The sequence below is a fragment of the Neocloeon triangulifer genome, unplaced genomic scaffold (genome assembly GCF_031216515.1).
Source record: "Neocloeon triangulifer isolate White Clay Creek 2 clone unplaced genomic scaffold, ASM3121651v1 ptg000022l, whole genome shotgun sequence".
NCBI lineage: Eukaryota > Metazoa > Arthropoda > Insecta > Ephemeroptera > Baetidae > Neocloeon > Neocloeon triangulifer.
Genome location: NW_026775562.1, coordinates 3,827,529 through 3,855,241, shown reverse-complemented (window position 1 = coordinate 3,855,241; position 27,713 = coordinate 3,827,529). Strand labels below are relative to the sequence as shown.

The 27,713-nt window shown below is 39.1% G+C and overlaps 6 protein-coding genes across 10 annotated transcripts; 2 read left to right on the top strand and 4 right to left on the bottom strand.

Annotated features, from left to right (window-relative positions):
- Positions 1 to 10: 10 nt before the first annotated feature.
- Positions 11 to 3,035, bottom strand: LOC132204495 (transmembrane protease serine 9-like). The gene is made up of 10 exons (XM_059633028.1): positions 2,910 to 3,035; positions 2,752 to 2,849; positions 2,547 to 2,699; positions 2,057 to 2,195; positions 1,862 to 2,001; positions 1,354 to 1,473; positions 1,051 to 1,300; positions 786 to 997; positions 306 to 502; positions 11 to 252 (listed from the first exon to the last, which is right to left on the bottom strand). The coding sequence occupies exons 1-10, from the start codon at positions 2,954 to 2,956 to the stop codon at positions 82 to 84; spliced, it is 1,527 nt and encodes a 508-aa protein (XP_059489011.1). The 5' UTR covers positions 2,957 to 3,035; the 3' UTR covers positions 11 to 81.
- Positions 3,036 to 3,637: 602 nt separating this feature from the next.
- On the bottom strand, positions 3,638 to 6,657 carry LOC132204444 (phenoloxidase-activating factor 1-like). The gene is made up of 10 exons (XM_059632947.1): positions 6,594 to 6,657; positions 6,376 to 6,536; positions 6,129 to 6,323; positions 5,940 to 6,078; positions 5,743 to 5,882; positions 5,566 to 5,685; positions 5,077 to 5,371; positions 4,790 to 5,016; positions 4,067 to 4,263; positions 3,638 to 3,985 (listed from the first exon to the last, which is right to left on the bottom strand). Exons 1-10 carry the CDS (start codon positions 6,638 to 6,640, stop codon positions 3,749 to 3,751), a joined length of 1,758 nt encoding a protein of 585 aa, XP_059488930.1. The 5' UTR covers positions 6,641 to 6,657; the 3' UTR covers positions 3,638 to 3,748.
- A 181-nt stretch (positions 6,658 to 6,838) lies between these two features.
- LOC132204159 (HEAT repeat-containing protein 5B) lies at positions 6,839 to 15,934 on the bottom strand. 3 transcript variants are annotated; one of them, XM_059632475.1, is made up of 32 exons: positions 15,668 to 15,934; positions 15,466 to 15,610; positions 15,202 to 15,413; positions 15,001 to 15,148; positions 14,833 to 14,943; positions 14,615 to 14,773; positions 14,365 to 14,562; positions 14,062 to 14,311; positions 13,870 to 14,010; positions 13,694 to 13,817; positions 13,508 to 13,634; positions 13,336 to 13,447; positions 13,021 to 13,273; positions 12,861 to 12,970; positions 12,646 to 12,809; positions 12,526 to 12,558; positions 12,229 to 12,303; positions 11,984 to 12,175; positions 11,646 to 11,926; positions 11,309 to 11,592; positions 11,083 to 11,252; positions 10,889 to 11,027; positions 10,658 to 10,837; positions 10,330 to 10,605; positions 9,835 to 10,277; positions 9,625 to 9,784; positions 9,337 to 9,570; positions 8,984 to 9,268; positions 8,644 to 8,931; positions 8,206 to 8,588; positions 7,872 to 8,091; positions 6,839 to 7,669 (listed from the first exon to the last, which is right to left on the bottom strand). In XM_059632475.1, coding segments are annotated over exons 1-32 (6,234 nt in total). In that variant the 5' UTR covers positions 15,670 to 15,934; the 3' UTR covers positions 6,839 to 7,334. The 3 variants fall into 3 exon arrangements, with proteins under 3 accessions (XP_059488458.1, XP_059488457.1, XP_059488459.1); XM_059632474.1 differs by having other exon boundaries at positions 13,870 to 14,013; positions 15,668 to 15,933; XM_059632476.1 differs by lacking the exon at positions 12,526 to 12,558 and having other exon boundaries at positions 13,870 to 14,013; positions 15,668 to 15,933.
- A 35-nt stretch (positions 15,935 to 15,969) lies between these two features.
- On the top strand, positions 15,970 to 19,062 carry LOC132204160 (ribonuclease Z, mitochondrial-like). The gene is made up of 11 exons (XM_059632478.1): positions 15,970 to 16,128; positions 16,189 to 16,428; positions 16,486 to 16,672; positions 16,735 to 16,926; positions 16,977 to 17,208; positions 17,259 to 17,628; positions 17,683 to 17,889; positions 17,940 to 18,189; positions 18,242 to 18,467; positions 18,518 to 18,741; positions 18,796 to 19,062. The coding sequence occupies exons 2-11, from the start codon at positions 16,199 to 16,201 to the stop codon at positions 18,973 to 18,975; spliced, it is 2,298 nt and encodes a 765-aa protein (XP_059488461.1). The 5' UTR covers positions 15,970 to 16,128; positions 16,189 to 16,198; the 3' UTR covers positions 18,976 to 19,062.
- Positions 19,063 to 19,259: 197 nt separating this feature from the next.
- On the top strand, positions 19,260 to 20,632 carry LOC132204558 (large ribosomal subunit protein bL9m). Its single transcript, XM_059633137.1, has 4 exons — positions 19,260 to 19,461; positions 19,541 to 19,718; positions 19,831 to 19,997; positions 20,049 to 20,632. Exons 1-4 carry the CDS (start codon positions 19,381 to 19,383, stop codon positions 20,445 to 20,447), a joined length of 825 nt encoding a protein of 274 aa, XP_059489120.1. The 5' UTR covers positions 19,260 to 19,380; the 3' UTR covers positions 20,448 to 20,632.
- LOC132204556 (uncharacterized) lies at positions 20,552 to 27,070 on the bottom strand. 3 transcript variants are annotated; one of them, XM_059633134.1, is made up of 5 exons: positions 26,905 to 27,070; positions 22,829 to 23,081; positions 22,417 to 22,531; positions 22,068 to 22,361; positions 20,552 to 21,306 (listed from the first exon to the last, which is right to left on the bottom strand). In XM_059633134.1, the coding sequence occupies exons 1-5, from the start codon at positions 26,908 to 26,910 to the stop codon at positions 20,967 to 20,969; spliced, it is 1,008 nt and encodes a 335-aa protein (XP_059489117.1). In that variant the 5' UTR covers positions 26,911 to 27,070; the 3' UTR covers positions 20,552 to 20,966. The 3 variants fall into 3 exon arrangements, with proteins under 3 accessions (XP_059489117.1, XP_059489119.1, XP_059489118.1); XM_059633136.1 differs by having other exon boundaries at positions 20,552 to 21,276; positions 26,905 to 27,069; XM_059633135.1 differs by having other exon boundaries at positions 20,552 to 21,294; positions 26,905 to 27,067.
- Positions 27,071 to 27,713: the final 643 nt, after the last annotated feature.

The following is a 27,713-nucleotide window of genomic DNA, read 5'->3' as shown; positions in this document are numbered from 1 at the left end:
GGCGTTTTGTCTAAAAGATTTTATAAAAAAGTATAAAAATTCCAATAAGCAATATAAAAAATTTATAATTCCAAAAGCTTCTCACTTTTGGCCCAAAACAAGGTTAATCCAGCTTAAGAAGGAACTAGTCCTCATGTAGACATCGGGAAAGTCGGGATTTCCACAGGCTGGCGGTGCAAATAGCGACGAAATCCCTACCATGGAGAACAAGCCGTTGGCATCGGCAACAATCAACGGCCCTCCAACATCACCCTGGAAATTTTCAGTTAATTAATAATTTTTTTTAAATTATTTATGTGACTTACGTTGCACTGAGCAACTGCTCCGTCACCAGCGCAAATCATGCTGTCCCTGATTACGACATTCATAGCATTCCAGGCGGTTTGGCAGGCCGCGTTTGACCTCACTGGGACGTTGCCGCCGAGGAGGAAGTTGCTCTTGGCGGGACCACCATTGGTGCCCCATCCAGCTATAATTCCCGTCAGCCCAGCAAAATTTCGGGCTGAAACGAGACACAATCAATACTTTACATAGCAAAAGTTACTGGAGCTTTTTAAATTTTTTTATAAAAATGTTAAAGGAAAATAATTGAGAAACTGAAGGAAACAATTCCAAGTTTAATTTTGGGGAGGGAGAATTCAAGTTACATCAATAGATTTTTCTATCATTTTTGTTCAGTTCTTTAAAGAAAACCTTTAAAATTTTGATTATATTGGAAAACTCATTAAATTATATTCTTTAAAAGCAACCCTAATAAAATTAAATCATGAAATGAAAATACTCACTGGGACTTGGGAAACAGACCGGTCGAATTGCCGCGCTAAAAGGGACAGTTTGGTTCATCCTCAAAATAGCGACGTCGAAGTTGTTTCCTTGGAACTCGTTGTGAATATAAACTCTTTCCACGGTGCGCGTCACTCGCCTGGTTTCCGCCAGGGCTAAATTGAAACTTCCGAGCAAGAGCGTAATTCTTCCCACAGCAGCAGTCGATTCGGCGCTGAGAATTCGAATTTTAAATAAAAATTTAATTATAATTAATAAAAACAATACTAGAAATTAACGCAACTGGCCGCCGTCACGACCCACTGCCGGGCAACCAAAGTCCCGCTGCAGACGTGGCTCCCGTCCAATAAAACGGCCACCATCCAGGGAAATTGAATTCCTCCGAGGTCGGCGCCGCCCAAAATTTTACCCTCGAAATCCACGATTTTCGCCAGAGGCGCGGTCTCGTTCAAATCCGAAAAGTCCAAGCTCCTAGCAGGTAGGACGGGATTGTTCCGCACACCACACTCGTCATTGACTGAAAATTTTTATAGAAAATTATAAAAACAGATTTTTTATAATTTTTCATACCTGGAACATTCAGGTCGGCGCAGTTGACTTGGGTCACGTTGATATTCCACATGACACCTTTGCTTTGGGACATAATCACCAGTCGGATCAAATCGCTCGTCTGGTTCACGGGAATCATAGCTGCGTAAAAAAATCACTTTAATTAATTTAAAATAAAAATTAAGTAATTTAAAAAAGCGCATTTTCACGCTTAAAGTTCCACGTAAAGCCTATGTAAGCAGAAAAAGATAATATATTTTTTCGGAAAGTAATCTTTTTTTGAATTCAACATCAACATACCAAAATAATTAATTATTCAATTAAATTAAATTACATTTTTTTTAAATTTAATTTCTAAATAATTTAGAAATATTATTAATTGTTTAAAGTTTTAAGTAAAAAATAAAATGTGCTTGATTTTTAATATTAAAAATAATATATAAATCTAGGAAAAGTACATTTTTTTTATAAATATTATATTTAAGTCTATAAAATAAATCGCAGATTTTTCAATTTTCATAAAACTTACTCGAGTAACCCTTAAGAAGGCCGCACATGTTGGTGTTGAAACCCGTCGCGTCCACAGTTCCACCTCCGACGACGGTGAACAAATCTTGGAAACAAACTCCGCTTCGCGAAGGCGCCAGCAGTGCGTCCAAAAACTCGATTCTTTCGATCAAATTAATTAATATGAATTAAAAAAGCAAATAAATTATTAATTCACCTGATTCCACACACGTCTTGTCTTGGGACGACGTCGACGGCGCAATTGATGGCGTCTGTGGTCGGGTCAGGGAAATTGGGGTTGCGGAAAATCGAATTGGTGGATGCTGTCCTGTCTCCGCACTGAATCACGTTTTGGACTGAAAGTTATAATTTATTTATAAATACAAAAGAAAATCGAAATTTGTTCTTCAACTTTTTTAAATTTCATTAAGATGAACTTTTAAAATTTATATTCTATTTTCAATTCGGAAATCGGTTGTATTTCCTGGGATGAGTAGCTTTTTTAGTTTCAAAACTTAAAAATTCAAAGTATTTTGGACCGATTTTGGATTTAAATAAAATAGGAAATTGAACAAATTTTGTATCTTATCTGAATATAAAAAAATTCTTAAAACTAAAAAAATTTGTGAACGGCATTCAATTTTCAGTGTTTGGCGAGAATTTTGTATGTATGAAAAAATTAGTCTAATAAGTTGACAAAGTTTTACAATTGCAACAGACTCCTCTAGCGAAACCTCTGCCGCAGGCCGCGCCCGGCTGTCCACCCTGTGCGAGGCACTCGGCCCTGACCAGGCAAATGGGCGCAGGGCCTCCGGTAATAGGTCCCGTCGGCGCGACGCACTTGATTTGCCTCGAGGATCCTAAAAAAATTCTGTGTAAAAATGTTTTCCACTTGATTAAAAAAAAACCCACCATATTCAAATCCGTCGTCATCTTCAATCGAACTTTGGTTGGCGTCGATCAAAGAATCGGAATCTAAAATCGACCCGTTTGAACCACTGAGAAGGGCGCTTGATTCAAAAATAAATCTCATGTTATTAAGACGTTTTGAAATTTTAAATACAAATTACCTGGCCATAAAAATAGTTAGCAGTTGGTGCGGAGCCATTCCAATCATGCTTGTACCAAAGTTCAGTAAAAACAGGGAAGGCAAATTTTTGCGAACCTGAATTTATACATTTTCTTGGCCCGTATGAAAATCTGCAGTTGATTGTTCCGGGATTTCCAATTATTTTTCAGATGTGAACACAGAAGGTTGTCACATAATTTATTTTGATTTGACATGATCTCTTTAAATGAATTTTGTTCCAAAATTAGCATTATATGGTGGTACCAAGATTCTGCAATTAAAATTTTCATTACTTGTTGCACGCAACTGAAGATAATTTTGCGAAAGTTCACCTCTGTGACTTTTATTTCTAGAAATAAAACATGCATATGACCTGAACCTGAAAGCTTCTTCTTTATCCCGCAGGTTGAAATACTCATATTATAGTTTAGCCAAATTAGGAAATCATTCCATTTTAAGATAATTAATTCAGTTTTTTGAGAGTAAAAGATTGTAAAAAATTCGGCGCCCTGTTCACATCATTTGACCTTAGTTAGTTTCAATAATTTCAAATCTAACCTGCAGATCGGATATATAAAATTCGATCTAGAATTATTTAAATTACTTTTTTGTTTCCCCTTTTCCTCAAAATTTTTCTTTCAATAAAATTTTCTGCAAATTATGGAAAGATTATGTTTTTCTTCTTCTAATTTTTGCGATATGAATTGAAATAAAACAACATTTTTTCTTTTGAATTTAAATTCGAGTTTTTTAACCAAAATGGGAACAAATGTTAACAAATTTTTGCCAGTCCCATTAAAACCTAAAAATGTTGTGCTCTCTTCAAATCATCGTCGATTTTTAACTCTTTTTATCAAACAGCGACTCTCCGTAAGGTCCGAATGGGCTTGGTATATGATCCGGGGGTGGCGGCAGGGCTAAGACAAGGGCGATCCAACTCAAAAACGAGCTGGTCCGCATGTAGACGTCTGGGAAGTCGGGGTTTCCGCACGCGGGGGGCGCCGAGAAGGACGAAATGCCGATGAACGAGTAAAGACCGTCTTCGTCCGCTGAAATTAACGGTCCGCCGCTGTCGCCCTGAATAAATTTAAAAAAAAATAAAATAAAAATTCGGAATTATTTCGGTCGTTGACTGCTCTTAATTTAAAAATCACGCACCGTGCACTGAGCAACGGACCCGTCACCGGCGCATATCATGCTGTTCCTTATCTCGACGTTGAGGGCACTCCAGGCGGTGCTGCATGCGGGGTTCCTTAGTATGGGGACGGTGCCGCCAAGAAGGACGTTGCTCTTGGTGGGACCACCGTTGGTCCCCCATCCAGCTATGATTCCTTGCCACCCACCGTAATTTTGGTCTGAAATAATTAGCAAAAATAGTAAATTAATGGTACAAAACGAAATATATAAATGGCATTTTTAATTGAAATTAAATATAAATAAATAGTTTTAACGAACTCTTTGATTGATCTTCATTTTAACAATAGCAGAGGAATTAAATGAAAATAAATAATACTTGAATTAATGGGTCAAAAATTGATATACAAAGCAGCCAAGGATGGGAAAATTAAGCACCTTTTTAACACCTAATTTTACTGAATATGAACAAAAATTGATTAACATAATCAAAATTTAACGTTTTTGTAAACTGAAATCACCCAATATTTTGAAATTCAACTTGATATTAATTATTTTCAAAGATCGTAGATTTAAAACAGAATAAAAAACAAAATTAAAATATAGAAATCACTTATTTAACTATTTCAGAAGAAAAAAATCACCTAAATAATTTATTTCTTATTAACAGAAATTATCTATTTATCTCATTTTTATTTATTTATTCATTTTATTTTAAAGAATTTCAAAATTATTTTAAACACTCACCTATGTCCTCGGGGAAACAAACCGGTCGTATAGCCGCGTTGAAAATCACGGTTTCGTTCATTTTCATGATAGCGACGTCGTAGTTGTTGCCCTCGAATTCGTTGTGAACGTAAATTCTGTCCACCTTGCGGATAACACGTCGGATCTCTTGTTTTATGGACAAAGACAGGTCGTAACTTCCCAGCCAGAGACGCAATCTTCGCACCGAGGGCAAACCGTCTGCAGCGCTGAAGATTTCCCCAATTAATTAGAAAAAAAAGAACAAGTATGAAAAAAAAACTGATTACTAAAAAGTGACGCAATGGGCCGCCGTCATGACCCACTGCCGGGCAATCAGTGTCCCGCTGCAGATGTGGCTTCCGTCGTACAATATGGCCACCATCCAAGGGTACTGGATGCCCGCGACGGGCGTACCGCCCAGAATTTTGCCCTCGGCATTGCTGAGTGAAAAATTTCCAGAGTCTGAGATCTTTGCCTGAGGGCGCGCGACCTCCACCGGCGCGGACACGTTCGAAGGGCCCAAGTCCAGTTTCCTGGCGTTGTTTGCTACAGGATTGTTCCTCACACCGCACAGGTCGTTGACTGGAAATGCATGAATCAATTAGAATTTACTTGAAATCTTGAGTGAAGAAGTCCGAGATGAAAATTTTGTTTTATTCAAAAATTCAAAGAGCCGTTTTTACCAGCAACTTTTTCAGGCGTTTTTCTTTGCTAATTTTACTTTAATTTGATTTTTTTTATTTGTTATATATTATATTTAAAATTTTTTTTCTTACATGGAAGGTAAAGGGCGCCGCAGTGGACCTGAGTTATGTTGATATTAAACATGACATTTCGGCTCTGGGAAAGAAGGACCAGTTGGACCAAATCGCTCGTCTGGTTCACAGGAATCATGGCTGTTTAGTTTTCATTATTAATATTATAATTTCGTGAAATTCTTTTGAAGAATTTACTAGCATAGCCCTTGGCCAGTCCGCAGATGTGAGTATTGAAGCCATCCGAGTCCGTGAATCCGCCTCCGATGACTGTGAACTGATCTTGGTAGCAAACTCCGTCTCGCGTCTGCCCCATCAGAGCGTCCATGAATTCAATTCTGAACCGCATAATTGAATTAAAATTTAATACTAAATAAAAAAAAAACTAAATCTACCTTATTCCACAAGCCTCTGGCCGAGGGACGATTCCAATAACGCAGCTCAGGGGATTTGAGGTTGTGTCAGGGTAATCAGGGTTGCGCATGATGGCATTAATTGCAGACGTCGTATCTCCACACTTAAGTAAATTAGGCCCTGGAGGATGATTTTTTTATAAATATTTTTTGTTAATTATTTGTCCTTACATTGACAACAGAATCCTCTGCTGAAACCTCTGCCGCAGGGTTCGCCCAGCCGTCCACCCTGAGCGATGCACTCAGTCCTGAGCATGCAGACAAGTGGAGGGCCGCCGTCGAAAGGTCCGGCGCCGCACTCGAGTGGCACCGGCTCCTCAGTGGTGGTCGTCGTATGTCGGGGGTAGTAAGGCCGGTAATGGTGGCCTGAAATTCAATTAAGTAAAAATTCTCTCAAAAAGCAAAAATTTAAAATCACCGTAGCCGTAGCCGCCGTGGCCGTAACCTCCGTACGGACTTCGTTTCGCGTCTCGACTTTGGTTCGCGGCGCCGATCGTTTCGTACTCGTAAGCGCTTTCGGGGTTGTCGAGTAACATATCAAAATCTAAAATCGCCCCCTTCGAGCCGCTTAAGAGGGCGCTTGAGTAGAAATTAAATATGAAAAAATGGGTTTAAAATTCATCGGGGAAAATATACCTGACTATAAAAATACTGAGCAGTATGTTTGGAGCCATTCTCGTCATGCTTGGCTCGAGGCTCGATTTGCACTGAGAGCTCAAAAACTTGAAAGATGCATTTCTTTATTGCCCCTATGAAATTCGCCAGTATGACCCCCTCTGTGATAATATCATGCTCTAGGCACCCTGCTGATAATTATTTTTCCAGGCGTCACTATTTCATAAAACAAGGTTGTGTTGTATGAATGAAATTCAGTGTTTTTGTCACAATTATTTCAAATTAATCACTCTTTTTTTATTGAATTTTATCTAGTTCAAACTCTCTGATCATTTTTTTCACCATCAATGTGGTTCCAACATTCTACATTCTGTCTTTATTGCACCTAGGAAGTTTTTACGCAGTTCAGCTAATTTCCAGACCTCACTAAATATTACAAATAATAATATTCCACAAAGTTTCAATAGGACGTACAAAATAAAAATATTGCTTTGCATCACCTTCGCCAGCATGATAAAATACATATTATTTCTATTAGTTGAGATAGAATTGTAAAATTTAATACGGAATATATAATAATTTATAAATCTCCATTACTGCAACATTAAGAATAAAATCAGACACGGCAAACGAACAGGCGTTTCAAAGGATCTTTCGAAAAGAACCCAAGTTTTATAAATGCTCCTTAACAAAAGCGTGATAAAATGTCTAAAATTCAAACACAGCTAATCTTATATGTATAATTTACGGGCATAAAAAAAATTAGTGAGATGCGAAATTGCTGAAGTCGGTCTTGAGCTTGATGCTGGGCTGCTGCTGGTGTTGCTGCGAGAGGACCTTGTTGTTGGCGGTCGACGTGGCATTTGAGCTCACCGTGTGGCTACTCTTGATTGCGTTCTGGATTCTGGTTCGGAATTGCGGTAGCTGGTTCATGAGCAGCTTGAAGTCCTGCGGGTACTGAGGCGCGATCCGCATCAACCACCCTAGGCTCTGCTCATGCAGCACTTGCGACTGCTTCGAAACGCCGCCCCTGCTCGGCTGCTCTTCCTTCAGACAATTGACCAAAATTGGCAGCAGCAGAGACAAAAGTTGCATTCCTTTAAGAAAAAAAAAATCAAAATTGTTATCCAATCTTATGAAACTTTCAAACTAAAATTGACTATAGCAATAATCTAGGCAGGAATAAAGCGCTAGCTTACCAGCTTTGCTTCTGTCTGCAGCGTTAATATTAATTTACAATTAGCAATTACATTGCGGGAGTTTTTTTTTTTAATAAGATGATAAAAAAAATAAGCTTACGGTTTTGAGGTTTGGCGAGCATGACTAAACTCTCCAGAGTTTTCAGTCCTTCGACAGCCACAGCAATCTGGTTCTCATTCATCAGTTGGCTCTTGTTGCTCGTCAAGAGGTGCAAAATTTCAATAAGCCGAGGCGCCAGATTGTGAATGAATGAAACAGCAACTCGTTGTTCGGGCACTTGGAAAACTGCTCGGAGCGTCTGAATGCATTGCAATCGAACCTGGAAATGAACAATAATAATTAAAGCTTATTTTTTTCCAACTAGATATGATTAATAATATAAAAAAAACAGCTTAAACAATAAAAATACTTTTATGAAAATTTTTTTTTTTACCATAACATTGTTGCTTTCCAAGCACAATTTGAAATGGTTGACGCACGGATAGAGCAGCGTTGGTGTGCAAATGACATCTGGAGAGCAGTGCAGAATAAATACGGCTATGGCCAAGAGGACGGTCGTCGCATCCAGGCGGTTCTGATCACTTCCAGCCGTTTTCGCCAAGTCCAGCAGCTTCCCCAGTGCAGACTGCAACAGTTTTCTCATCTGAATTCCCTCCGTGGAATCCTGCTTGGCCAATTTCAGAGACGCCAAGGAACGCAGGCAGTGCAGTGTGGACACGACGGGGTCGGTGGTCACCTCGCAGTTTCCTTCGAGCGCGCACTCTTCGATCACTCCGGTGGCCAAATACAAGAGGGTAGGTGCCACTGTGAGGGTTCCTGTAAAAATTCATTTTTATAAATATTATCTTGAATAAAATTACTAAAAAAATACCTTGAGGCGAGCACAAATTAGGCAAAATGCTCAACGCTTGCAGAGCGGAGGCGATCAGAAGTTTCGACTGAGGGCCTTGTGATGGCAAATGCAGCAGACTTGTCGGATTTTTTCCACCCACCGGATTCAGATTTGGTAGCTGCCGTGTCAACAAACACAGACACACTTCCAACGCAGCAAACACCACTGACTGATTAGCCTTGAGTTGGCCAGTGGCCCCTCCTTCTCCGAGGTTCAACACCTCGGGCAGACTTTGGGCATCACACTCTTGATTAGCAGGAACCAATTCTACAAAATTCAAGTATTTAATTATGGCAAAATTTTATTTTAATTTAAATACCTTTTATTTTCCGCGCTTGACTTTTTTCTAAACTCATCTTGCCCGCCTCGAGCACGAGCGTCAGAGCGTCCATCACGAGAAGCTGGACGGATGCACTGTCCCTGGTCAACATGAGCCTGTGAAGGACATTGCAGAGCTCCACGGCCAGGGAGTTTGAGTCTTCCGAGATGAGATACAAGCGGGACTGCTGAGACTGCAGCAAAGTGATCAAGGCCTTGAGACAGCTTGTGATGTTGCTCATGGGTTGCGACGAACGAGGACAGCACAAAGCCTCCAAACAAATTCCTATGATTTAAAATTAAATTATTAAAATTGTTGTTGTTGTTTTTTTTTTTTTTAATATTTATGCCTACCAAAAAGTAAGTGGAAACTGTCCTTGCAAATGTCTCCGCTCTGCTTGTTGGCGTTTTTAACATTCCAGCTCGATCCATTCTCCTCTAGTTGCTGATACCCACCACCTTTGGTCAACCAAAGAGTGACGGCGTGCAAAAGAGGGGGCCAGGCGGAGACGAAGTGGGGCCTCGATGCCTCAATTGTATCACACGTGTAAAAAGCGCCACCGTCGTGTGGCAGCTGACTTGAATAATCTGATAAAACCAATATTAAAAATTAATTTTAAATTAAGTGAAAAAATTTCTCACTTGAAGGTAGGAGAAGTAAAGCATGATCTCGCAGGGCAGAGAGCCAGAGTTGGGATAAATTAGGCAGCTCAGGCTGCACCAGAACGAGCAAACCTTCACTCTGAACGTCGTCTTCAGGTCGATCACCTGATTCTGAACTTCCAATGGCCACTATGTATATCTGTAGAGATTGTAATTAGATTTTGTTGATAAATTTAAGTTATAATTTACCTCGGCCCAAGCTCGAAGAATGGCTAGACACTCCAAGGTGGACAAACTTTCATTGTACAGCCTTGGAGCAGATGTTTTGCTGTTTGCCGGACCAGTTCGCAATTTTTCTAGAGAGGACACAAGCAATTGGTGAACCCGTCGCAGGTCATTCAAGTCTCTGGCCACCCCCGATCCAATCCAGGTAGAGCAAACCTCGCAGGCGGCGGCCGTCACAGTTGGAGGAGTGTCAGCTGTGAAGGCTGGACGCAGAGCTGCTCCAACCTGAGCTTGGTACTGCTCCAGAAGGAGGTGCCCAGGGAATTCTGGTTCGATGACGTGAGCAAATTTCTCAATCACGTCTTGCAAGGTGGTCAGGCCCTCCAGTCGAAGAGGGTCCGAGTCACTCGTGGCCGCCATGAAGGCCATTCGGACCAATTCTGCCAAGTGCAGGACAAGGAAGTCTCCTAATAATTAAAAAGTTGATTTTTTTTTAAGGTTTCTTTTTAGACTTTTTACCTCCTCGGCTTTTGCTCAGATGACATTCTTTAGCTTTGGCCAGGTCAAAATGCTTGTCTGCTTGCGGTGAGGAATGACAGGAAGCAATTATCCTCCTAACGCATTGGGCTGCAAAGACCCTTGTTGGCCAGCGAGGCGCGATTTGAGTCCTCGACCCTTTAGAGTCTGACGCCTTGAATTCGGCAGCATCATTGTCGTCTTCGTCCTCATCAGCGTCCAGTTGGAAATCATCAGGACTCAATTCCAGTACTTTTGTCTCTTCTTTCATGCTCGATTCTGAAGATCAAAACTTATAAATTTAAATTATAAAATTTTTTTATTTTTCTACCATAGGAAACTGTAAGCACGTCCTTGCAAAGCACCAGCCACTGGGTTAACGACTCCGCTGCCAAAATGTGAAGCATGCTGGTAAGAGTGTCATGAATGTGAGATACCAGCGTGTGGTCGCTCTCAGTGTCAAGCATGCTGAACAAAACTCCAGGCAGTCCCAGTTCATTAATATGCAGGCCTGGAGAAAAATATCATTTTTTAATGTGAATTTTTTTCCAGCGAAGCAAACCTTCTGTGTTTTCCTTGCCATTCTCGGAGGCCAACGTCAAAGCGTATTCACACACTTCCTTAGCTTCTCGTTGTGTCAACTGCCGAAGACAAGAAACGGCAGCTTTTCTCAGCAGCAAGTGACTGCTTGAAAGCATATTCTGCAATAGAAAATAAAAACTATGATTGAGTCCATTGAATTTGTCAAATTCATACGCAAAGAGTCGGGACAAGAGTCGAAAGATTGACATGTCTCGGAGCAAAAAGGTGGAGTTGCTGCAGACATGCTGTTGCCTCTGCTTGCACTGCCGGATTTTCGTGGTCTTGCAAAACAGCGCACGATGATAGGAAAAGTGATCTGGCTGCACAAACAGTGTTGCTTCCCCCTAAGAATTATAAATAAATATAAGTTTCAATTTTATTTATAAAATTAATTATCCACCTTGTAGTTCTGGGCCAATGGTGGTAATCAGTGCAGCCAGCACCTTTGCAATACATTGGTGGACGTCGGAGTGTGACAGTGGAACTGTGAGCAACAACTTGACTGCCAAGGACAAAGTTGGCTCAACATATCCTCGGAACATTGGACCGCCCGAGTCTGCAATCAGCGCCAGCGCATGTAGGGACCAAAGCTGAACCACAGGAGAGGCCAAATCTTGGGCCAGGGCCAGCAGGATGCTGATGCTAGTGTTCAAGTGCTGACTCGATCCGAGACCGCCAACGTACCTTCAACATTCAAAATTAGTCTATTGTTATTTTTTTTTCCATAAATAGGGTACTTGTGAAGGCATCCAAGGGCCAAAGAATGGCCAGTTCTAGAGGTAGCATCGCGGGCTGTGGTCAGTCGGTCGAAACTGTACTGGGCCAAATCAGCAGTGAATCTCGGCTCGGCCACTGCTTGAGCCAATCGACCGATGGCCTCGCCGCTTGTGTATCGCAGAACAGGGTTCTGGCTTGTGAGGCCACTTTGAATGAGCGCGACCATTGCCTTTTTTACTTCCTCAGTGCCCAAACCGCTGTTGGTCTTAGACTCGGCCATGCCTTTCAAACCTCCCAAGAGCTGTGGATAATTATATTAAGTAAAGATTTATAAAACAAAATTTTTAAATCGACTCACAGCAGTAAAGACATTCAGCTGAACGACTTCCTGTCTTGTTGATCTGGCTTGCTTGATGCACTCTGCAAAGTGGGTGAGCATTTGAAGCTTATGCTTCGGAGCAACCCTCAGGAATATTTGACCAAACAAAATGAGTGATTGGTCGATGACAGCAACGCCAAGCGGAATTGGACTTGGAACATAATTTTCCTCCTGAAATTTTTTAATGTAAAAAAAAATGAGGTAATGATTAAAAAAACGCATACCGAAAGAGCAGGTCTGTAAAGATGGCAAACATCATGTTCTAGAGCACCCGACCCAGCAGAACTGATGCCTTGCAACTGAAATAAATAAAACGTTTACAATAATTTACAGCTTCAATCATGACAAGTAAGGATTTGAGTCTAAAAAATTGCAAATTAATTTTTAAGAATAAAAATTAAAAAAGATAAAAAAGCTGCATCAAACCAAACACGCATTCAAATGAATAAATAAATTTAAAAACCCAAAACAAAAGTTTTAAGTTCAAACAAAACTGTGAACACCATGACAACAGAACTTACAGATTCCGACTCAACGCGTCTTGAGTGCTCAATCTGTACCGAAAATTAGGTGATTACAAATGGGCGATTTACATGTTTGGGGCAAAAATTTTATTCACATTTTTAAGTAAAAATACTGACCTGATCTTCAATCTGTTTGTGATTGTTCTCTTGCAGGCAGGAGCCAAGCAACATGTTGTCATCAGAATGGTACACGCTCCGTAAAAGCGAAGTAGCAGTGTTTGCTGGGTTTTCAGCCAAGGTGAATTCCGACACCAGAAGTCTCAGTAAATGAGTGTATGAATCTATTTAAAAAATAAATAATTAAATTGATGGCACAATTATTAAAAACTTACTCTCAATGCTGTGCGAAGGGAAGAGAGAAAGCGTTTCATAAAGCCGAAGACGAACCATGGAGGCAGGAGCTTTCAATTGTTGACCGTAGGATTTCAAAACGGAAGAGATGCTAAAAAAATTGTGGTTAATAAGAGAATAATTCAGTAAATTAAAAAGTACTTGGTGAGCATTGCAAGAGCCGACTCAATAGGAGTCAACAGCCTCCGAATGATGTCGTCGGTAATTAATTCAGGGCAGTGATAGAGAAGACTGTGAATTGCAGAGAGGGCGCCTGACCGCCCTTCCAAAGTGATTTGCCAGGTGAAGGCATCACCTCTGGCCTTTTCCGACTCAAGCTCTCTGTTCGACCTTGGGAACGAATTGCGCCACAAGAGCAGCATTCTCGGCAACAAACCCTTCACAACAGGAACGCCTAAAACAAAAAGATGAAATAAGGTAATAGGAGAGAAATACTGAAGACACTGAAGTTCCTACCAAGAGTCATTATTGCACCAATAAGAAGCCATCCTGCCTGAGTTCGGTTCATAGACAGACGGCTGTTCTGACTCGCACTTCGCAGAAGTTCTTCAGCAGTGTTGAAAATTATCTAATATTGAAATATAAAATTTATTTAGAACCAGTTGACATATTATAATTAAACTATTACTTTTCCCTTTGTGTGGGGAACACCAAGAGGAGACAATCTTACTCCTCCCAAAACTGCAGCCAGGGCACAGCTGTACCCAGCAATGGCTTCAGGGGAACTTCTCATGCTTTCGACTCTCTCCAAACACCTTTAAAATTAGACATTGAAATAAGGTTCAGATTCTGATTGATTTCAAATCAAAATCACCTATCAATCAGAGGGGTGGTGTGACAGGGAACAGCCACACAAATGCATCGCAAACACCAAGCAGCCGAAAGTCGAGCCGCTTGACACGGGTGGACGAGAAGAGCAAAAGTTGTGTTTATCAAACCTGATAAAAAATTATAATTTATTCAAAAAAATTCAAATTAGCAATTTTTAACCTGAAGAAGCGTCAATTAGGATGCTGGAAGCTGTGGTTCCGAGGCTCAAGAGGAGGCAGCCTATTTCCTGCAGGGCACAGACCAGCATGTGCTGATTGTACATTGAGTCTTGAGAGCTTTCCTTGGCATTCTCAGCCAGAGCTTCTGAAAATTTTATTATCACGACGGTCTTACATAAATTTCAATTCTAACCATTTGCGGAAAGGTGTTTTGCAATGAGAATCGCAAGTTCCTTGCAAGCTGCGAGTTGGGCTCTTTCGCCGAGCATTCTGCCCAAAGTGGAGCGCATGACGTGACTGATGCATTTCCTCGAATAAACCGCGTCCATGTGACTTGCCGACACCTTAGGATTGGCCACCAGATCCAAAAGGTGGGACAAAAACGGCTGCATGTTTCTTTCCAGCCACTCGGGCCCAACAGCTCGGACGAACATCACGTACGACTGGATTAATCAATTATTAAGAAATGCACAAATTCTTTATAAAAAAAACTTACATGTGCAATTCCAACTCTAATTTCCCTGCACACATTGGACGTTCCTTTTATTATTTCTCCAGTTCCTTTCAAAAATCCGGCCCCGCTGCCCTTGATAAATCCCGATTGCAAAATGCCCAAAGCTTCTTCCAGCGAAACAGTCTTCACGTTCTTTCCATTCTGCGCCCCACCAGATTTGGGAGCCGATTCCTTGCCATCCTTTAAGATTTTATTAAAATTCTTATCAAAAGATTTCATTTATAAAGCTTACAGTGATCTGCGTTTTGGCTATCAAGGTTCCGAGAAGTTTTGCCACACAGCATCGCACTTCGTAATTTGAGCCATCGAATGAGCGAATGCAAAGCATGGCCACATTTTCCAGCTCCACGGTGTAAAGGAAAGAGGCGTGCTGAAGCATCCCTAGTAAGCACTGCAATCATTTCAAAGTTAGAAACCAAAATTTTACGGTGAATATAATTGAAAGTTGACCTTGGCAGCAGCGCATCGCACAGCCATAACACGGTCAGTCATGTAATGCTTGACACACTTGTAGATCTCCTTGTGGACGTTGGTTATTGCATTTCCCATCCCAGAGCAAATCTGCATAATCCATTATAAAGAAAAAATGTATCTTTTTAATTATATTTATTTTCATACCTTTTCGAATGTACAAATTATTTCAATCCTAGTTTGAGACTCGGCATTCTTGATGGTTTTGACCAAAATCTGCAGAGTTTCTTCGTACGAACGTCCCATCATTCGTCCCAGCTTCTCATACATGCATCCCAAACAGCAAATGACAGCCCTGGAGTAAAAATAATTTAATTATAAATAGAGGAAAAAATGATTTAATTGTACAATCGAGTTGGAAGAAAACTGGGTGAGTCGTCTCTGACTTTCAAGATGTCATTGCACTTGTTGACCGTCTCAAACAGCATGAAAGTGTCGCCGACACTGAACAAAGTGGCCAGACACCTTCCAATGAGTCTTCTGATCGGAGGACCTGGCGAGTTCTGCATGCAGCTCATCAACTGCTCCAGCAGTTGGACCTGGCACTCTTTGATATCCGCCTGAATTTACGAAATAAAGTTAAAAATCAATATTCAAATTTTATATCATCACCTTGTGCGCGGCGGAGAGAACTTTGTCCACGAAACGCAGCCATTCTAGGATGAAAATTGGCTTCTTGTCGTCGGGAATCGGAGCGAGGGCCGCTTCGTTGAGAATCAAACTGTGCGAGAGCTCCATCAGGGCGGAATTTGCGGTCCTGAAACGAAACCAAATTAAATCCTGAACGCCATATATGATTGAAACAAAGAATTACATGTCAGCAGCAAAAAAGGTTCATCGTCACGACAACTGGGTCAGAAGGACAAAAACGGAGTTGCTTCGAAACACTTCGAAAGAAAGACGAGGAGGAAAAAGTAGCACGTGCAGACGGGAAATAATAAATTGCGGGGAAGACTTGACAGCTCACCCGTTGCAAGATGCGTCAAATGTTAAATGTCTGCTAACATGTTTTAATTTTGTAATTTTTTGTTGAGTGGGTTGAAGCTTGTTTTGCAGAAGTTCCGCAATCGGCCAAATATTTGCAGATGGCGCTCGGGCAAAAATCTGCCAGCTGGGAAAAGGGGGCGTGCCTTGTATTTACCTTCGATTTTAAAAACCATGAGGACTGGAAAAGTCTGATGCAATTTTATCTTTTACCACTTCGAAATTGAAATTTATGCTCTAAAAAAGTATTCCAATTTTGTGTGTGAAGTCTTTGTTTTTTCCTTGAAGAAAGTGAGGAAATTGTTTTGCACATTAATTTAGTTATTAACAAAATAAAATAAATTTTTTTAGTCGCTGCCCGATGAGAGCAATTTTTTCACGAATCGTGCTTAATTTTGAGAGTGTTCGTGGTTTGTCAACTAAAGTGGACATCAACAGTATCATCATGAACATGAAACCGTTCAAAGGCAGCCCAGCCCGAAACAAGAAGATCAAAAAGGAATACGAAGCGGCCAATTTCAACTTGCAGGTTTTGGGCAGCGGCGCCCCAGGAGCTCCAGCCTCGCTCTACGTCACATCAGACCAAATCAGGTTATTTTGGAATATTTTCTTAAATCAACACGTATTGATTAAAATTTTTAATTACAGATACATGTTTAATTGCGGCGAAGGAACGCAGAGGCTGGCCCACGAGCACAAAATGAAACTGTCCAAAATGGAGCACATTTTCATCACCAGTTCGAGTTGGAAGAATTTCGGCGGACTGCCTGGTTTGTGCTTGACGGCGCGAGACTCTGGTGTGACCAACATCACCCTCTACGGACCTAAACAAGTTGTAAGAAAATAAAAAATAAAATCTCAATTGATATATAAATTTAATCATTCTTTCATTATCAGGAGGAAATATTTTTTATTAGCAAAAGCTTCGTAGCGCTTGGAGACTTAAACGTGCACCACGCTGACCTGACGCAACCTTATGAAGATTCAGTCATGAAAGTTGACTTTGTAATAATCGAAAGCAACGGCGATCCTCCTCCAAGTGAAGATTTTGATGATGGAGAAGAATCGGAAGGCGCTTCAGTTTTACAGGTATTAATTAATATATAATTTATTTAGGTAATTAAATACCTTTATTTCAGGCAAAGCGAATTTGCCAACGGGCACCTGGTCCTGATCAAAGCATCAGTTTCATCTGCAAATTGCACCCAAAGAAAGGAAAACTGCTTTTGGAGCAGTGCGAGAAATTCGGTGTCCCTCTCGGCCCACTTCTGGGAAAGCTCAAAGCTGGAGAGGATGTGATTCTTCAGGATGGAACAGAGGTCAAATCATCTGATGTCACCAGTCCCAATGACCCTGGCCCAACTTTCATAGGTTTTATATTAAAATTTAAAATTTCATTCCGTTATTAATTTTAATCAAAGTTGTCGAGTGTCCTGACGAGTCGTTTCTGCCTTCGTTGCTGTCAAGACCGGAGTTCAAAAAGCACCAGACTGACGACCCTGAAGCAGTTTTTGCCATCTTCCATTTCACGCCGCCCCAGGTGATGCGTCTGCCTGAATACCAAGAGTGGATGAAATTGTTTCCATTGTCGACAAAACACATCACTTTGAACTCTGACAATTCCTGTCAGGGAACAACTTCTGTCCACCGCCTGCAACACAAACTCCACCTTCTGCACAAAGACATTTTTCCTCTACCGATAGAAGTGCCTGAAAAGATGGCCCTGCACAACACCGTCCAGGGTAACACTCTCGTCAAATGTGTCCTGAGACCAAACAAGGGAATTGACATGTAAATCATAAAAATTAAATGTTGTTTGGGAAATAATTTTTTTCTTTAAATCAGGTCCTCAAGATTGCTCATCAACCCACAAGAGTATGTCCAGGAATGCATGGACGAAGAGGGTTTCAACGAGGAACTGCAAAGTGTCCAGAGAAAACTCCTAATCGCAGACACAAAAGGTGCGGTTTACCCAAAGATCACCTTTTTGGGAACTGGTTCTTGCATTCCCAACAAAACAAGAAACGTCAGTGGAATTTTGGTTGAAACTAGGTAAAGATATAAATTGGAAATGGAAAATTAAATATTAAATTTGTTTTCAGCAAAGACAGCTGTTTTTTAATGGACTGCGGAGAAGCCACTTTGGGGCAGATCGTGCGTTTGTTTGGAGTCGAAGAGTCGAATTCGATTTTGAGGAAACTGAAAGGTGTCTACGTTTCTCACCTCCATGCAGATCATCACCTGGGTTTGGTCGGAGTGATTCTCGCCCGTGCAAAAGCGTTGGAGTTGCTTGACTTGGCACCTTCCAAGTTGGTGCTGCTGCTTCCCCAACCTGTGATACCATTTATCAACGTAAACTATTGTTTTAGTAAAAGAAATTTTGTTATATTCTTCTTTATTTTAGAATTATAGCAACATTTATGAACCGATCCGAGCACATTTGGAAATGATCCGGCTCAGTGAAGATGGAAACTATGACAAGTTCAACTCCGCTCTTGCGATTAAAGAGACAAAGACTTGTTTGGTAAAGCACTGCAATCAAGCCTACGGTGTCCTTTTCGAGCACTCGTCTGGTTGGAAAATGGTCTATTCGGGAGACACGGAGCCTTGTGACAAATTAATTTCTATTGGTAAAATCACACATTTTTAATTTTACTCCTAATTATAAAATTGTGTTAAGGTCGTGGATGTGACCTTTTGATACATGAAGCCACAATGGAAGACGATTTGCGCGAAGAGGCAAGGCAAAAGAGACATTCGACGACGTCGGAAGCAATCGAAGTTGGACAAAAAATGGGTGCAAAGTTTACTCTTTTGACTCACTTTAGTCAGCGCTACGCGAAAATCCCCATCTTTAATAGTAAATTCTCAGACTCTGTTGGAATTGCGTTCGACAACATGCGGGTAAGACAAAAATTTCAGTAATTTAATGGTTTTTTAATATAAAATTGTTACTAGATTTCTTTGAGTCAACTGCAGCTACTGCCAATCATAATGCCATCGATGAAAATCATGTTTAGCAAATACCACGAAGAGATGGAAATAAAAACTGAAAAATTGGATCTGCGAAAGAGGAAGCGTGCTAAGCTTTTAGAACAGCTTGAAAGGAAGAAAATTGTTAAAGCTTTTACCTCTTAAGTTTGACATTTTTCTTAGGTTTTGTGTAAAGGAGTTTACGCAACAAACCCACAAAATAAGTTAATAAAAAATATGCCGAGTTGAAAAATGGAACAAACATAAATTTTTTTAATATTCAACAATTCTAGTGAATGCTGGAAGCTAATCAGTAAAATTTTTTATAAAAACTTAAGATTTTAATCATAATCATGATTTTTTAAGCTTTATTCGGATCCATACATTATTTTTGGCGCCAGATTTTGGCCTTTGTGATAATAGTTCTATAATTCGACACCAGGTGGTGCACACGTTAAAATCCAATCAAAACATTTCGCCTTTTGTGCCGACAAGAAGTTGGAAAAGAGCTGAAATTCAAGCTTTTGCAACCTTAATTTCAATTAAATTGCCAACTAGAGTTGTAAAAAAATGCTCAAGCTATGCAGTCGTCTCTCAACTTTGAGCACAGGAATGGTCCATCCGCCTGGCTTGCAATTTGCTTTTATCAGTGTAAGTTTTTTCTCATCAAAATTATTTTACGGTGGATGAATTTTATTTTAAATTCTCATATTATGTATAAATTTTCCAGTCGAGTCCGTTGGAACGATGTTCGACAATCCTGAAAAGAAAGTTCCCTCTCAGACCACACAAGAAAGGCCACAGACCAGTCAAACTGAAAGGCACAAATTATGTTTATGAGACCGTGCAGGGAAGGAATAAGACCAAGGAAGAACCACTGGAGGTCATTTTAACCCAATACGTGGATGGTAATTCGATCTAAATTTACTTCTAAACAAATCGATGAACAATTTATGATGTTAAATTTTAAAATTTGCACAAACAAATTCAGATCTGATCTTGGTTTTTTTTTGTGTGCAGGTGTTGGCAAAAAGGGGGACAAAGTCAAGTTGAGACGGAACTTTGTCTACAATAGATTGCTGTTGCCAAAGCTGGCCGTTTATGTAAATCCTGAAAACGAGGCACTTTTCTGTTCCGAAGCATCTGGAGGTGCTTCTGTTGAATTCAGCTCGAAAGATGCTCCGAGGGTAAACTTCAAACTTGGCTTTTTATTAAAAAGTAATTTGAAAACATTTCAGACTGTTGCTTACATCGCGCGCCAAATGGTTGCCGTCACGATGAGCAAAGACAATCCGTGGACGCTAGAACCGTGGCACATTCGAGCGAACGCACGGAAAGCCGGAATCATAATTTCCGACGATAGCTGCATCGAAATGCCGCCGGGACCGATCAGCGGGCCCGACCTGAGTCTGCAGAACAAGGAGTTCTTTGTCACCATCACGTTGAACAAAAAGGAAAAGGTAAATCTCCGTTGTCGCATTCACCACTGGAGCTCCGAGCCTAGCGAACGAATTTACGCGCACTACCCCTGGTTCGAGAAGGCGGAGCCGATTTTCGCCGAACAAGCCGAATATCTGGAACAAGTTCCGCTGCCCAAATTCAGGGTTCTCAATATATCTGCGCCGGAATACAACTAATTCCTGTGGTTTTCCATAGTAAAAATTAAACGTTAGTCTAAAAATTTGTGTCCAAATTTTCATCAGAACCTAAATTAAAATCAGTCAATCAAAATACAAACATATGTAATTCATATTTCTACGTTTATTATTAATCCACATAAATTAAAATGCATTTGAATTGAAAATTTCCAAACTTAACAAGCAAACCCTTAAACCAACGCAGATAATCCAAAGTCGAAACAATTTCATCACATTTTCGTTTAAAAATAAATAATAACTTAATTAATTGCGGTCAAATTACACGCCTCTAATTTCAAGTCGATTGTGTACATTTTTATGCCAAGGACTAGGAAAAAGAGGCGCGTTTTACAATTGAACAAAAAGCGCTCTGTGTTAATTTGGTAAGAAATAATTATAAAGAAAAAAAGCATCACAAAATTGAAATTTGTTACCATTAAAATGAAAGTCTCAAGATTTTCTAAACTAAAGCTAAACATTCACCACTACGAAAGATTAATATGGCAAGTATATAATTCCTTAAATGTAGTCGGAAGGTACTGTTTTCGTGGCAAGGGACGTGGTCATGATCAGGTCGTGGTGCCTGAAGGCCTCCAGCGTTTGGGCGTTCCAGGTCGAAGGGACGCCGTCGCCGACGGCCTCGTACATTCGGTCGGGGCCGCAACTCAGGTCGGAGTAGTAGGCGCTGCTCGGCGCACTGGGCGGCGCCTCCGATTCCACCTCGGGTGGATTTTGGTAGCCCGTGTTTTGGTAGGCAGGGTCGGCGGCTCTTTCCAGCTCGGCGTAAAGGGCCTCCTCGCCGGCGTACGAAGTCGTGTAGACGGACGAACTGGAATCAGGCGCCGGACTATTTTCAATACTAAAAGTCAAATTGGCTCAGATTGTTGGACAATTTCGAGCGTTCTCCGAGATTTAAAAATTTTGAATTTTATAAATAAATAAAAAGAAATGAAAATCTATGGTGAAATTCTGGAAAAAACAAGACAGAAAATTCACAAATTAATACGTTCTCTAGGATTGCTTTGAATTCAAATGATATTTTTACTTTGAATTTAAAATTTAAAAATGATATAATATTTTTCTAAAAAAAAAAAAATGTTTCTAAAAATCAAAACGATTTACTTAATTTCTGTCAGTTTGATGCAGTTTTTTCATGATTAAAACTAGTCTTGGTAAAAAAAAACTGGGTGACTTAATTGCCAAATAGCTGTTTCTCCATCAAAATTTAGAGCTTGTAGTTAATTTTAGGCAAAACAAAAACATAAAAATACTAAAAATAGGTTCATTTAGGTGGCATTTTATAATTTAAAATAAATTATAGAAGGAGAAAAAGTCACAAAATAGGTTGTTTTTTAGATATTCACTCTATTTTTGATAAATATTTGTAATTTAATTCATTCTAAAACCTCAATTTCAACTAAGAAAAAGCATTTTTGTCTCTTATTTCGTTATTTTCTAAAAAAAAATTATTAAAAATGCTAATTAAAATGTTTGTATTTAATTGGAAATTTCATAAATAATTTCTTTAAATTAATCAATTTTTTTTCTATTTTTCATTAAGTAAAATTCAAAATACTTTAGATTCCGGAGAACGCCTTTGATTTCTTCAAATATATTCACCTTCTAGTCACTGTGTAGTGATTTTCATTTGTCGGAGGCGCAGTCGGGCAGAGGCGGCGCGGAGGCCTGCGCTGGAGGCTGCTCTCGCAATGGCCCCTCACCGAAATGGGGTTGCGTTTGAAGATGCGCCTCCAGAAACCACCGCCTCGGGGTGTCCGCGTCGACGGCAGGGGTGGCGTCTTGTTTTCGTCTGCGAACGGATTTTGATTCTCAGGGGTGGAAGAGGAGGTGCGGCCGCCGCGGAGGTCCTCCTCCTCGTCGCTGGCGCAGCACCCGGACTGCAACCCTTTCATTCTAAGTAAAGAGAAAAGTCAGATTGAAAAGGAAAAAAAGTAGGGGTTTTTCGGACCTTCTGCATTGCAGCATTGTGACTGTGACGACGGCTCCGATCACGGCTGAAAGGAACGCGACTAAGACAAGAGTTAGGGCCCAGCCGAATTCCCCATAAGTGGCTGGAGACAGTCCTAAAAAGCAAAAATTAAAATAGTAATTAAATTACAAATATTAATTTCTGTTCGTTTAATTGATTTAAATGAAATTGTCAAAATATAAATAAGATTTTATTTAGAAAAACTATTTCAATTTAATTATTTTATTAAAAAATAATTAATTGGTACGAGACATAAAGTTCTAATCCTTTAAATAGTTCAAAGTATTATATTTAAAATTCAAATAAAACAATTTTCTAATTTTTATTCATATTTTTTCACTTTTGTATTTAGTTTTTAATTAATGAACAAAATTATTTGAAAATATCTTACGATTAGGGTCTATGGCAAAAGCAGGGTTGCTCCAGGCCCAGGAGCACAAATCGCAGCTCGAGGTGAAGGCCTCGCTGCCCAATTCCTCGAGGGCGAGTATTTCTGACGGTCGTGGCGGCGGAGGCAGAAATCCAATGGACGAAATGCTCTCCGAACTCAGAGGAATGTCGACCAGATTTTGCAGGGCGCTCACTGGCAGCCACGAGTCCACGTCCTCCGCGTCCGCCCACCAGTCATCATCGGCAGTTGCGTTCTGCAAATTAAAAATTAATTCATTTCTAAAAAAAAAATTAAATTTATTCATTGCCAGAAAATTCTTTAGTGAAATTATTGAATTATTCACAAAGGTTTTCGGAATTGGTTTGGGAAAAGTCTGGGATTTATTGACGGGCGAGTCATTGCCGGCTCACGGTTTAATGATCGGCAAAATGCCCAACTTGCTGGGCGGTCCATAAATCTATCGACGACCGAGCGCCTCTTGTGAGAGCTGCACGGCCAGCCAAAGAAAGGTATGTTGGACCTGAGTTCATTTTGCGGGTTTCGGAATTTAGCATTTAAAATTTTCACACAGAAAGTTTGTTATAAATTTGCAATTTCCTTAATTTAATTTTTACTCTTTTTACTTTAAATTTCGTTATCTGGAAACCAAGATTTTCAAAAATTTTAAGAAGGAAAACACATTAAAAATAATAAAATAATTTTTTTTAAATAATATAAAATGCCCAAACGAATCTTTTTAATTGCGTGCAAAGTGTAAAAATAAAGCTCACAAACAATAACTTTTTTTGCATTGATATTTTTGCACACGGGTCTAAAATCAATCACCCGAGAGTAATTCACGAGGAGCGAAACCAGCATCCCCCCACCTGAGCTCAAGTCCCTCTCTGGTTACCTCGGTACATTTCGAGAGATTATTCTGCTCTTCTCTTTGCTTAGAGAAAGAAATAAGAGAACGCGTTGAGCACAAATTCTGCAGCTCGGCCAACAAACTCGGGGCAAAGCGAAGAAGTGCAATAAACCAAACGTATAGTATAAAATTCAGAATAAGTAATTACTTATATCTGATGTTACTGGCCGCGGCCAAAAACATGCGGTTAATAAAAAGATCATTTTGATCTCGACGAAGGTACAAATTTTACAACTTAATTATTCGTGTGCACGGTCATGCCTCGTTTTAAATGGAATTCGTTGGAAAGCTTAATGACCCGTTTCAAAAAGTAATATTTTTTATATTGAAGTTAATTATCTGTAGTTTATTTTTAAATTTTTTTTATAAAATACAACAAAAATGCAAGGATTTTAGTTCGTTTATAGCATTTCATGTGCAGATGTCTGACCTGCGGGTTGTTAAAACCCTCATTCATTAGTGGCGGCAGGTGCAGAAAAAGATACCCTTCAAATTGGTTAATTTATTGCTATTAACTTTTACCTGGAAGGGAAGAAGGTATAGAAAAAGGAACCTGACAAGTTGAGGAAGGAGCTCCCTATAAAAAAATTACAAGCTTCCATTTGGAAAAAAAAACTGCAGAGAAAATATAAAATTGTAGATTATTAACGGAGATCAGGGTTTGTTCTCTGATAATTTGAGGATGGTATACTTAAAAAAATAAACAATCACTTTATAATTATTATTTACAGAAGCATCAATAATTCGTATGATTTATTTACAACTTGTAATGAAATAAGAAATTATAAGTTAATTATTTATCTTTTAATTTACTGCAAGTTGAATAATTTAAAACTGAAGAAACAATAATAATGTCATATCTGAATTTTTAAAAATAAAATAATTTCACCGAAAGTGTAACTTGATAAACGATAGAATTATTTTAAACAATTAATTAGGAAAGTACAAATAATAAAGATAATTTTAATGAGATTTTCAAATTAACGTCGAATTCCAATGACATCTCATTTCTCAATAAAAGTTTGACCGACGGCAACCTTGAAAATGAACCGCAACGGAGTAAAATAAAAAGAAGCGGCCACCGCCGAGAGAGACGAAAGGAGTCGAGAAGCCGAGGGCTGTTGAAAAGTTCCTTTTTTGTAACAACTCCACACACCCGTGATTATTATACGCTCCACACACACACACACACACCTTTCAAGCTCGTTAATGTCTTCATCAAGAAAACTTCCAGGAGGCAGAAGAAAAAATAAAGATTTTTAGTAAAACCTGCACCACTAATTGTGTGTTCGTTAAATTTATAAAAGCAGTGCGAGAATTCAGACAAAAGCTGAAAAACGACGTGCTTGAGTTTCTGCGCGTCTCGTTTTTTTGAAGGGACTCTTTTTACATTTCACACGTTTTTGCGATTTTTCAGCTCGCTGCTCTCGCGGCACGGTTAAAAACATGCATTAAAGATTATTACTAAGCAAGTGCGAGAGAATTAAACGCTTCCTTTCGTGTCATTTCGTCGTTTTTCGTATATACAGCTTTTCAATTTGCACGCGCTGCAGGAAATAGAATTTTTCCTTTTATCATAATTAAAAACAAGAGATATAATATTTCCTGTCGCTCAGGAAAAGTGTACGAATTACTCCGTTATTAAAAATTCACTCTCATATATTTATTAAAACGGCAAAATTCTGACATCGTGTCTGTTTTTCCCACAAGACTTTTTGTCATCTTTGACGTGATAATTCTCTTCGCAATTAAAAATAATGGAAAAGGGAAAAATGTAATAAAATTAATAAGCTAATTACATTATTTCAATGCCGGCAGGAAAGGGTTGAATGAAAATCTTGGAGGAATTTTCAATGGGTGACTTGTTGGAATTTGACACTTTTTATATAACCAAGGTGCGCGTTTCCCAGGCACTGATTTTCCCATTGATTCTTATAAAGGCTTCACTCACTTTTAAGGATTCCTTCCCAAGACAAAAGACAAGCTCCTTAATGGATATTTGTTCACCGAAACGTGATAATTGACTCCGAAAAATAAAAAATAATGAATCTCGTTTATGAGAGGTAAAATGATAGATTATGTCAATTTTTGAATATGTAACATTATCTTATAGCTTTTTTTATTTCTAAAAATTGTTCTTTTATTAGATTTTGTATTTTAAAATGGTAAAATCAATTAAATTTCTAATTAAAAGTAAAATTATTATATTAAAAAATCAAATAACAAATATTAAAAGAAATTCATTTGGTAATAATTTTTAGATATAACAAATAATTTAAATTAATATTACAGGCCTATATATCGCCTGGATTTCTAATAAGAAACAATCATTTTTAAACAGAACAGAAATAAAAAAATTCCTAGTTTAAATTTCAACTGAAAAAGAGAGATGAGCCCAATCAATCTTAATTAAAACGGTGGAACATTAATATGGAGAGCATTAGGAGTAAATAATTTTCTACGGAAATTGAGTTTAAACCTCACGGAATTTAAAATGAAATGAAATATTGAATTGAAAAATTATTGTAAATTTATCTCCTCCCTGAATTCAGATGGTAAAAACCATTTCTGGCATAGAACCGTTTAAAAATAAAAAAAAAAGTTCAATATTTCCCTCTTTTTAAGGATCATTGAATGGTTTGGAACGATTAAATTTCAGAACAATTTGGATAAAAAGAAACGCAGTTCCCTTCTTAATTATACAGCATAAAGTTAATTTTAAAATATTTTTTTATTACTTTTAAATTGATTAAAGTTTAAGATTCCACAAGAAATTTAAAATTCAGAGACTGAGCGAGAAAAGAAAACCAATTAAAATAGTCCAAATTTAAAATTAATTTTTTTAAACAGAAAAATTAACAACGCAAACACGACACAACTCTACACAAAAATCTCAACTAAAAACAAAAATTTAACATTAATTTTGCCACTTTAGTAAATTTCAGCCTAAAATTTGGTAATTAAATAAAATTTTGAGCTTTTGAATTATTGAATTGTTGCTTGCGAGAGACTAATACGATTGCAAAAGTGAACGCGGTAGAGAGAGCGGCGGGTCCAGCCTCACTTTAAACGTGATCTAAAAGTAACAGGACCTGCCGAAGGTATGGAATATCCGAGTGAAAATTCCGCCATTGAAATGATCGGGGAGCTTTTGCGAATGCGAACTCACCTCCATGGCTGCGGTCGCGAAAAACGCCGGTTTGCAAATTCACGAGTGCATCCTCGACGCGCGGCGGAGGGCGCGAGCGAATAAGGGGCTGCGAAGTCACGGACGCCGCGTTTTCAAGAGATCTGCTCTCGCTCGGCCGCCGAGGTACAAAAACAAAAACGCCGAGACGTCGGTCTTCGTGAGGTTGCTCGCGGCAAAACAGGTTTTCTTCTCCTCTCCGCGCCGCCGTATCGTTTTTTATTTTCACCTCCACTCCATTCTTCGGCGACGGCGGCTTTTTTTATACATCTACTTTTTTACCTGCCGCGCCCCTCCCCACCTCCCTCCCTCTACCTGCTCATATATTTTAAAGTACCTGTGCTGCTGCTTTTGTCTGGAATTCTTAACACACACTCGAAAACCTCTTGTCCGCCGCCGTGCGTCAGGGGTACACTTTTTCTTTTTTTCCGCCACATTCGCATAATAAATACACCCCTGCACTTAAATTCACATCCTCTCTGCTAATTGGATGCGGGTTTTATTTTTCCATCATTTCGAATATTCATTCCATTTTCAAAGATCTGATCTTTGAATTCATTTGGAATGAGATCCGGAATGAAATATTATAAAATAAATAGCAATTAATTAAAAAAAGTTTTGAATTGCAAGATTTTTGCGAATTTCTTGTACATAATTAAAATTTACTCGCATTTTAACCAAATTCCAGTTTGTTTTCAAATTTTAAAATCAGATATTGAAAAAGTTTTGATTAATTTCAAAAAATTGTTAAATGGTTTTTTTTCATGAAATATTTCAAATTATTTTTAAAA